Source organism: Perca flavescens, chromosome 6 (genome assembly GCF_004354835.1).
Source record: "Perca flavescens isolate YP-PL-M2 chromosome 6, PFLA_1.0, whole genome shotgun sequence".
Lineage (NCBI taxonomy): Eukaryota > Metazoa > Chordata > Actinopteri > Perciformes > Percidae > Perca > Perca flavescens.
Genome location: NC_041336.1, coordinates 3019241 through 3029240, shown reverse-complemented (window position 1 = coordinate 3029240; position 10000 = coordinate 3019241). Strand labels below are relative to the sequence as shown.

Sequence of the window (10000 nt, the reverse complement as noted above, 5' to 3'; positions counted from 1 at the left end):
TAAAAGGCTCCATTACCTTGTAGCTCACGTTATGGCTCCGTAGCAGACGCTTTTATAACAATAGGCTAACGATTGGGTCATAACCACGAGACTTACTGTCACACAGTAGAGGAATTACCGTATAGTACAGGAGAAGCTCACAGGCAGTTTGGACTTCCATTAGCTGTTTAGATTTAATGACTAATGTTAACTAGCATGTTAGTGATCAGTAATTAATGCGCTGTTTTTGCAACTTCCGGTTCGTAACTCCGGAAAACAACTCGTAAATCGACTTCGGTGGACAAAAAGAACGCACCATATGTCTCGTGGTCCATTAGCTGTTTAGGTTTAATGACTAATGTTAACTAGCATGTTAGTGATCAGTAATTACTAATGTTAACTAGCATGTTAGTGATCAGTAATTAGCCTGTGTCTATGTTATCTCCTTACATATACCTACACTCTCCATCTCTGTGAGATTGGGAATGATTGAGATTTCTCTCTCACAGCTACCAGAAGACTTCACACTTTCAGACACGTTGCTCACGTCACATCTACGTCTTCAAGCTCAGTTGGAGGCTGCTCAGTAACACTCAGCCAGCACCGGGAAAGAGACTTCTGATATCCTCCACTGGTCTCAGACCAGAGAAACGGGGTCTGGTGCTCCATTCTTATATATATATACTGTCTATGTTTCCCTCCCCCAGGTCAGCGGGGCGCTCTGACCTCGGCGGCTGGAGGAAGTTCAGAGGTCACCTGTCGGAGGAGGGGCGGAGCCTGCTGCCGTTTGGTCTGGGGCTGCTGATGGCGTCCGTGTACGGAGCCATGGCTCTCTTCCTGCAGAATCAGCCTCTGTGGCTGTGCGTCTACACCACGCTGACTCTGGCCGTCCTGGCCGCCTTCGGCATGGGACTGTCCGCCGCCGTCCGCGCCGACGTCTCCGTGCTGATGCCCACGCTCTGCTCAGGTCAGATTCACCTCCACTTGCAACGGTATCGTAGTCTTACATTCACAATTAGTTTCTTATTTTGATTTGGTTCTGACTTAATGATTGAATTTTAGTTCAGTTTGAGTTAGTTTTCAGAGTGTTTGTTAGTATTAGTTCAGTTTGAGTTAGTTTTCAGAGTGTTTGTTAGTATTAGTTCAGTTTGAGTTAGTTTTCAGAGTGTTTGTTAGTATTAGTTCAGTTTGAGTTAGTTTTCAGAGTGTGTTTGTTAGTGTTAGTTCAGTTTGAGTTAGTTTTCAGAGTGTGTTTGTTAGTATTAGTTCAGTTTGAGTTAGTTTTCAGAGTGTGTTTGTTAGTATTAGTTCAGTTTGAGTTAGTTTTCAGAGTGTTTGTTAGTATTAGTTCAGTTTGAGTTAGTTTTCAGAGTGTTTGTTAGTATTCAGTTCAGTTTGAGTTAGTTTTCAGAGTGTTTGTTAGTATTAGTTCAGTTTGAGTTAGTTTTCAGAGTGTTTGTTAGTATTAGTTCAGTTTGAGTTAGTTTTCAGAGTGTTTGTTAGTATTAGTTCAGTTTGAGTTAGTTTTCAGAGTGTGTTTGTTAGTATTAGTTCAGTTTGAGTTAGTTTTCAGAGTGTGTTTGTTAGTATTAGTTCAGTTTGAGTTAGTTTTCAGAGTGTTTGTTAGTATTAGTTCAGTTTGAGTTAGTTTTCAGAGTGTTTGTTAGTATTCAGTTCAGTTTGAGTTAGTTTTCAGAGTGTTTGTTAGTATTCAGTTCAGTTTGAGTTAGTTTTCAGAGTGTGTTTGTTAGTATTAGTTCAGTTTGAGTTAGTTTTCAGAGTGTGTTTGTTAGTATTAGTTCAGTTTGAGTTAGTTTTCAGAGTGTTTGTTAGTATTAGTTCAGTTTGAGTTAGTTTTCAGAGTGTTTGTTAGTGTTAGTTCAGTTTGAGTTAGTTTTCAGAGTGTGTTTGTTAGTATTAGTTCAGTTTGAGTTAGTTTTCAGAGTGTTTGTTAGTATTAGTTCAGTTTGAGTTAGTTTTCAGAGTGTTTGTTAGTATTCAGTTCAGTTTGAGTTAGTTTTCAGAGTGTTTGTTAGTGTTAGTTCAGTTTGAGTTAGTTTTCAGAGTGTTTGTTAGTATTAGTTCAGTTTGAGTTAGTTTTCAGAGTGTTTGTTGGTATTAGTTCAGTTTGAGTTAGTTTTCAGAGTGTTTGTTAGTATTCAGTTCAGTTTGAGTTAGTTTTCAGAGTGTTTGTTATTATTAGTTCAGTTTGAGTTAGTTTTCAGAGTGTGTTTGTTAGTATTAGTTCAGTTTGAGTTAGTTTTCAGAGTGTTTGTTAGTATTAGTTCAGTTTGAGTTAGTTTTCAGAGTGTTTGTTAGTATTCAGTTCAGTTTGAGTTAGTTTTCAGAGTGTGTTTGTTAGTATTAGTTCAGTTTGAGTTAGTTTTCAGAGTGTTTGTTAGTGTTAGTTCAGTTTGAGTTAGTTTTCAGAGTGTGTTTGTTAGTATTAGTTAAGTTTGAGTTAGTTTTTGAGTTAGTTTTCAGAGTGTTTGTTAGTATTAGTTCAGTTTGAGTTAGTTTTCAGTGTGTTTGTTAGTATTAGTTCAGTTTGAGTTAGTTTTCAAAGTGTTTGTTAGTATTAGTTCAGTTTGAGTTAGTTTTCAGTTTTGTTAGTTTCAGTTTTTAGTTTTCAGGGTGTGTTTGTTAGTATTAGTTCAGTTTGAGTTAGTTTTCAGAGTGTTTGTTAGTATTAGTTCAGTTTGAGTTAGTTTTCAGTGTGTTTGTTAGTGTTAGTTCAGTTTGAGTTAGTTTTCAGAGTGTTTTGTTAGTATTAGTTCAGTTTGAGTTAGTTTTCAGTGTGTTTGTTAGTATTAGTTCAGTTTGAGTTAGTTTTCAGAGTGTGTTTGTTAGTATTAGTTCAGTTTGAGTTAGTTTTCAGAGTGTTTGTTAGTATTAGTTCAGTTTGAGTTAGTTTTCAGAGTGTGTTTGTTAGTATTAGTTCAGTTTGAGTTAGTTTTCAGAGTGTTTGTTAGTATTAGTTCAGTTTGAGTTAGTTTTCAGAGTGTTTGTTAGTGTTAGTTCAGTTTGAGTTAGTTTTCAGAGTGTGTTTGTTAGTATTAGTTCAGTTTGAGTTAGTTTTCAGAGTGTTTGTTAGTATTAGTTCAGTTTGAGTTAGTTTTCAGAGTGTTTGTTAGTATTCAGTTCAGTTTGAGTTAGTTTTCAGAGTGTTTGTTAGTGTTAGTTCAGTTTGAGTTAGTTTTCAGAGTGTTTGTTAGTATTAGTTCAGTTTGAGTTAGTTTTCAGAGTGTTTGTTGGTATTAGTTCAGTTTGAGTTAGTTTTCAGAGTGTTTGTTAGTATTCAGTTCAGTTCGAGTTAGTTTTCAGAGTGTTTGTTATTATTAGTTCAGTTTGAGTTAGTTTTCAGAGTGTGTTTGTTAGTATTAGTTCAGTTTGAGTTAGTTTTCAGAGTGTTTGTTAGTATTAGTTCAGTTTGAGTTAGTTTTCAGAGTGTTTGTTAGTATTCAGTTCAGTTTGAGTTAGTTTTCAGAGTGTGTTTGTTAGTATTAGTTCAGTTTGAGTTAGTTTTCAGAGTGTTTGTTAGTGTTAGTTCAGTTTGAGTTAGTTTTCAGAGTGTGTTTGTTAGTATTAGTTAAGTTTGAGTTAGTTTTCAGAGTGTTTGTTAGTATTAGTTCAGTTTGAGTTAGTTTTCAGTGTGTTTGTTAGTATTAGTTCAGTTTGAGTTAGTTTTCAAAGTGTTTTTAGTATTAGTTCAGTTTGAGTTAGTTTTCAGAGTGTTTGTTAGTATTAGTTCAGTTTGAGTTAGTTTTCAGGGTGTGTTTGTTAGTATTAGTTCAGTTTGAGTTAGTTTTCAGAGTGTTTGTTAGTATTAGTTCAGTTTGAGTTAGTTTTCAGTGTGTTTGTTAGTGTTAGTTCAGTTTGAGTTAGTTTTCAGAGTGTGTTTGTTAGTATTAGTTCAGTTTGAGTTAGTTTTCAGAGTGTTTGTTAGTATTCAGTTCAGTTTGAGTTAGTTTTCAGAGTGTTTGTTAGTATTCAGTTCAGTTTGAGTTAGTTTTCAGAGTGTGTTTGTTAGTATTAGTTCAGTTTGAGTTAGTTTTCAGAGTGTTTGTTAGTATTAGTTCAGTTTGAGTTAGTTTTCAGAGTGTTTTTTAGTATTAGTTCAGTTTGAGTTAGTTTTCAGAGTGTGTTTGTTAGTATTAGTTCAGTTTGAGTTAGTTTTCAGAGTGTTTGTTATTATTAGTTCAGTTTGAGTTAGTTTTCAGAGTGTGTTTGTTAGTATTAGTTCAGTTTGAGTTAGTTTTCAGTGTGTTTGTTAGTATTAGTTCAGTTTGAGTTAGTTTTCAGAGTGTTTGTTAGTATTAGTTCAGTTTGAGTTAGTTTTCAGAGTGTTTGTTAGTATTAGTTCAGTTTGAGTTAGTTTTCAGTGTGTTTGTTAGTATTAGTTCAGTTTGAGTTAGTTTTCAGTGTGTTTGTTAGTATTAGTTCAGTTTGAGTTAGTTTTCAGAGTGTTTGTTAGTATTAGTTCAGTTTGAGTTAGTTTTCAGAGTGTTTGTTAGTATTAGTTCAGTTTGAGTTAGTTTTCAGTGTGTGTTTGTTAGTATTAGTTCAGTTTGAGTTAGTTTTCAGAGTGTGTTTGTTAGTATTAGTTCAGTTTGAGTTAGTTTTCAGTGTGTTTGTTAGTATTAGTTCAGTTTGAGTTAGTTTTCAGAGTGTTTGTTAGTATTAGTTCAGTTTGAGTTAGTTTTCAGAGTGTTTTTTAGTATTAGTTCAGTTTGAGTGAGTTTTCAGTGTTTGTTAGTATTAGTTCAGTTTGAGTTAGTTTTCAGAGTGTTTGTTAGTATTAGTTCAGTTTGAGTTAGTTTTCAGAGTGTGTTTGTTAGTGTTAGTTCAGTTTGAGTTAGTTTTCAGAGTGTGTTTGTTAGTATTAGTTCAGTTTGAGTTAGTTTTCAGAGTGTTTGTTATTATTAGTTCAGTTTGAGTTAGTTTTCAGAGTGTTTGTTATTATTAGTTCAGTTTGAGTTAGTTTTCAGAGTGTTTGTTAGTGTTAGTTCAGTTTGAGTTAGTTTTCAGAGTGTGTTTGTTAGTATTAGTTCAGTTTGAGTTAGTTTTCAGAGTGTTTGTTAGTATTAGTTCAGTTTGAGTTAGTTTTCAGAGTGTTTGTTAGTATTAGTTCAGTTTGAGTTAGTTTTCAGAGTGTTTGTTAGTATTAGTTCAGTTTGAGTTAGTTTTCAGAGTGTTTGTTAGTGTTAGTTCAGTTTGAGTTAGTTTTCAGAGTGTGTTTGTTAGTGTTAGTTCAGTTTGAGTTAGTTTTCAGAGTGTGTTTGTTAGTATTAGTTCAGTTTGAGTTAGTTTTCAGAGTGTGTTTGTTAGTATTAGTTCAGTTTGAGTTAGTTTTCAGAGTGTGTTTGTTAGTATTAATTCAGTTTGAGTTAGTTTTCAGGGTGTGTTTGTTAGTATTAGTTCAGTTTGAGTTAGTTTTCAGAGTGTGTTTGTTAGTATTAGTTCAGTTTGAGTTAGTTTTAAGTGTGTTTGTTAGTATTAGTTCAGTTTGAGTTAGTTTTCAGAGTGTGTTTGTTAGTATTAGTTCAGTTTGAGTTAGTTTTCAGAGTGTGTTTGTTAGTATTAGTTCAGTTTGAGTTAGTTTTCAGAGTGTGTTTGTTAGTATTAGTTCAGTTTGAGTTAGTTTTAAGTGTGTTTGTTAGTATTAGTTCAGTTTGAGTTAGTTTTCAGTGTGTTTGTTAGTGTTAGTTCAGTTTGAGTTAGTTTTCAGAGTGTGTTTGTTAGTATTAGTTCAGTTTGACTTAGTTTTCAGAGTGTGTTTAACATTAATTATCAACGGTAACTTCTGCAGTAGTCTCACTTTGCCAGGCTAGTCCACCCAGCATTCCTGGATGGGAGAACAACGTGCTCTGGTTTATCTGCATTTTTTTTTTTTTAAGTGACAACAAAATCGGAAAAAAGTGACAAAAAAATTGTTACAAAAAATTGGAATAAAGTGACAACAAATTGTTAAAAAAGTGACAATTATTTTTTTTCAAAAAAAAAATGGAATAAAGTTACCAAAATGTTTTTAAAAGTGACAAAAAAATCTTGAAAAAGTGACAAAAAATTGTTACAAAAAATTGGAATAAAGTGACCCAGAAAATCGTAAAAAACTAAAAAATAAATTTACAAAAAATTCTTAAAATAGTGAGAAATAAAACATTGAAAAAAAGCGACAAGTAACTTGTTAAAAAAATATACAAAAACATAGAAAAAAAAGTGACAAAATAGTTGGAATAAAAACATCCAAGTGTAGAAAAAGAACAACAAAATGTTAAAAATTTTGACTACAGAAAAACACAAAGTTGCACGGTCAACGGGAAGACAACACAAGGGTTAAACCAATCACAATCTTGGGGGCGGGGCTAAGCTCCGGACGGAGCCACGGTGCCTCTGCTAAATAGTCTCAGGAAGGAACTTGTTCTGGTGGAACATGTGTACGTTCAAAAGTATTTTTAGTCGTGCAACAGAAAACTCAGATTGGACAGATAGTATAGCTAGCTGTCTGGATTTACCCTGCAGAGATCTGAGGAGCAGTTAACCATAGTCCTCACAAATCAGCCTGAGGTTAGAACCCCCGACACAGAGAGGAAGGGGACGGGACATCTGGCCGAATGTCCGGCGGCACCGGAACAATCCCGGAAGTGGAACGTCAAGAATACAGATTACTTCTGCAGTAACGCTATCTGTTTGCTGTTGTACATTGAAGTTAATACTTCGTACATGAGTAAATGTACCTAGCTTACGTGTTAACACTGCTCACATGGCTGCACACAGCTCTAAAATGCAGTGCATTGTGGGATTGTTAGCAGGACTTTGTTTGGGGCTCCCAGATGTAGGCGTGGCCCTGCTCAGCCTATCACAGTGCCTCTCGTCTCTTGTGTTTCAGCTCATGGCAGGAAGTTCCTCCTCTTCCTGTTTGTGTCGCTGCTGCTCACCGGTCCTCTCAGCAACACCTTAGAAAACACAGAGCGAGCCGCCTCCAGCCTGCTGTGTAGCGCCGAGCTGGCAGCCAATCAAACGCAAGAGCTGATGCAGAGAGCAGCCACGCCCCTTTACTGTAAGCCCCGCCCACCTCCACCATCACAACAAAATACTGTTAATAATACTAATCCTGTTTAAGGGTAACGTTGTTTTCAACCTGGAGCCTATTTTCCATGTTTTAGTGTCTTTAGTGCTTGACTTGAAACTGGTCCAGTATTAAGACGAACCGTGCTGTAATGTAGCCCTACAGGACAGATGTTCAGCAGCAGTTAGAGTCCAGCCCCATAATCACCATCACCAAACTCCACCAGACTCCATGTAAATAATCAGGACTTTTAGCGTGTATAGAGCCAGCATATCTCCACCAGACTCCACGTAAATAATCAGGACTTTTAGCGTGTATAGAGCCAGCATATCTCCACCAGACTCCACGTAAATAATCAGGACTTTTAGCGTGTATAGAGCCAGCATATCTCCACCAGACTCCATGTAAATAATCAGGACTTTTAGCGTGTATAGAGCCAGCATATCTCCACCAGACTCCATGTAAATAATCAGGACTTTTAGCGTGTATAGAGCCAGCATATCTCCACCAGACTCCATGTAAATAATCAGGACTTGTATCATCGTAAAACACACTTCATTCAAAGTGGACAGAAACTAAATAAAACTATCAAAAGCCGTCTTGGTTCATCTTTCCACTGTTCCAACAATCACCACTCTGGTTTGGTTGAAATAAACCCTTAATTCACCCATTTACATGTGGAGATATGCTGGCTCTATACACGCTAAAAGTCCTGATTATTTACATGGAGTCTGGTGGAGATATGCTGCCTCTATACATGCTAAAAGTCCTGATTATTTACATGGAGTCTGGTGGAGTTTGGTGATGGTGATTTTGGGGCTGTTTCATGTTAAACTAAAAGGATCTTACTCTTTAACTAAAAGGTCTATCTCTGTAGGGATCCATCCCATAATGTTGTCAGACACTTAGAATAATAATCTGAGTATGTCAGCAGCAACAACAGAACCTTTAGTGGACTCTGACTGACTGAACATTAGTCCTGTAGGGTTACATTACAGCTCGGTGTGTGTCTCTGGACCAGTTTCAGAGATATTTGTGTGTCTGTCTCGGTCCAATGTTTTGGTTTGTAGCCGTGTTGGACACCATCCGAGAGATCAGCGGTAACGCTCACGCTGTGGCAGGAAGAGTCCAGGACCTGATCCTCGCTCTGACGGACGGCGTCCGACACATTGGTGAGCCTGAAGCTGCACGTTTTTCGTGTAGAAATACAAATAATAATAATAATAGTTATTATTATTATTATTATTATTATTATTATTATTATTATTAATTATTACGAGCTCCTTGAGAAGTCCCTAAAGAGTTTAGATGGAGTCCTTCTCTCTGAAGTTAATACAATCTGTATCACAACAAATACATTACAGCTACAAATTAGTTAACTATTCAATTCATCTCCAACTATTTTGAAAATCCATTAATCTCTCATTCCCCCTGTTCTGTTCTTTAACCCTTTCATTCCCCCTGCTCTGGTGTTTAACCCTCTCATTCCCCTGCTCTGGTGTTCCCCCCTCTCATTCCCCCTGCTCTGGTGTTTCCCCCTCTCATTCCCCCTGCTCTGGTGTTTCCCCCTCTCATTCCCCCTGCTCTGGCATTGCAGCCATAAAGTAGATATATTGTAAATTTATAACTGTGACCTTTTGCCCTTCCAGCTCGCACCCTGAGAAGCGTCCTCCACTTCCTGGTTGACATCGGTGACGTGTGCAACGACAAGCTGGGCTCCCCGTACAGGAAGTGCCGAGCGGTGTTCTCCGATGCTCGAGCCGACTGCTCCGAGCTGCTGGGAGAGTTCAACTTCCTGTGTGACATCATGGACGGCTTCCTGCCGCTCTGCAGCCTGGCCCGCGGTGCGTTCACTGACACTTCACCCACTCTCAACATCACTGTGGTTATCTGGCCCGCGGTGCGTTCACTGCCTCTTCACCGACTCTCAACATCACTATGGTTATCTGACCTGCGATGCGTTCACTGACACTTCACCCACTCTCAACATCACTGTAGTTATCTGGCCCGCGGTGCGTTCACTGACACTTCACCCACTCTCAACATCTCTGTAGTTATCTGGCCCGCGATGCGTTAGCTGCCACTTCACCCACTGTAAACATCACTATGGTTATCTGGCCCGCGGTGCGTTCGCTGCCACTTCACCCACTCTAAACATCACTATGGTTATCTGGCCCGCGGTGCGTTCGCTGCCACTTCACCCACTCTAAACATCACTATGGTTATCTGGCCCGCGGTGCGTTCGCTGCCACTTCACCCACTCTAACCATCACTATGGTTATCTGGCCCATGATGCGCTCGCTGCCACTTCACCCACTCTAAACATCACTGTGGTTATCTGGCCCGCGGTGCGTTCGCTGCCACTTCACCCACTCTAACCATCACTATGGTTATCTGGCCCGCGGTGCGTTAGCTGCCACTTCACCCACTCTAAACATCACTGTGGTTATCTGGCCCGCGATGCGTTCACTGACACTTCACCCACTCTCAACATCACTATGGTTATCTGACCTGCGATGCGTTCACTGACACTTCACCCACTCTCAAAATCACTGTAGTTATCTGGCCCGCGGTGCGTTCACTGCCACTTCACCCACTCTCAACATCTCTGTAGTTATCTGGCCCGCGATGCGTTAGCTGCCACTTCACCCACTCTAAACATCACTATGGTTATCTGGCCCGCGATGCGTTCACTGACACTTCACCCACTCTCAAAATCACTGTAGTTATCTGGCCCGCGATGCGTTAGCTGCCACTTCACCCACTCTAAACATCACTATGGTTATCTGGCCCGCGATGCGTTCGCTGCCACTTCACCCACTCTAAACATCACTATGGTTATCTGGCCCGAGATGCGTTCGCTGCCACTTCACCCACTCTCAACATCATTATGGTTATCTGGCCCGCGGTGCGTTCACTGACACTGTCTGTCTGTGTGTGTGTGTGTGTGTG

General features: G+C 38.6%; 1 protein-coding gene across 1 annotated transcript in view; it reads left to right on the top strand.

Moving 5' to 3' along the window:
* dcst2 (DC-STAMP domain containing 2) overlaps positions 1–10000 on the top strand; it is a 38240-nt gene that overhangs the window by 2374 nt on the left and 25866 nt on the right. The window contains exons 3-6 of the mRNA XM_028579805.1: positions 687–946; positions 6869–7039; positions 8119–8220; positions 8698–8892. Coding sequence (XP_028435606.1) covers positions 687–946; positions 6869–7039; positions 8119–8220; positions 8698–8892 — 728 coding nt within the window. The remainder of the gene's footprint in view (positions 1–686; positions 947–6868; positions 7040–8118; positions 8221–8697; positions 8893–10000) is intronic.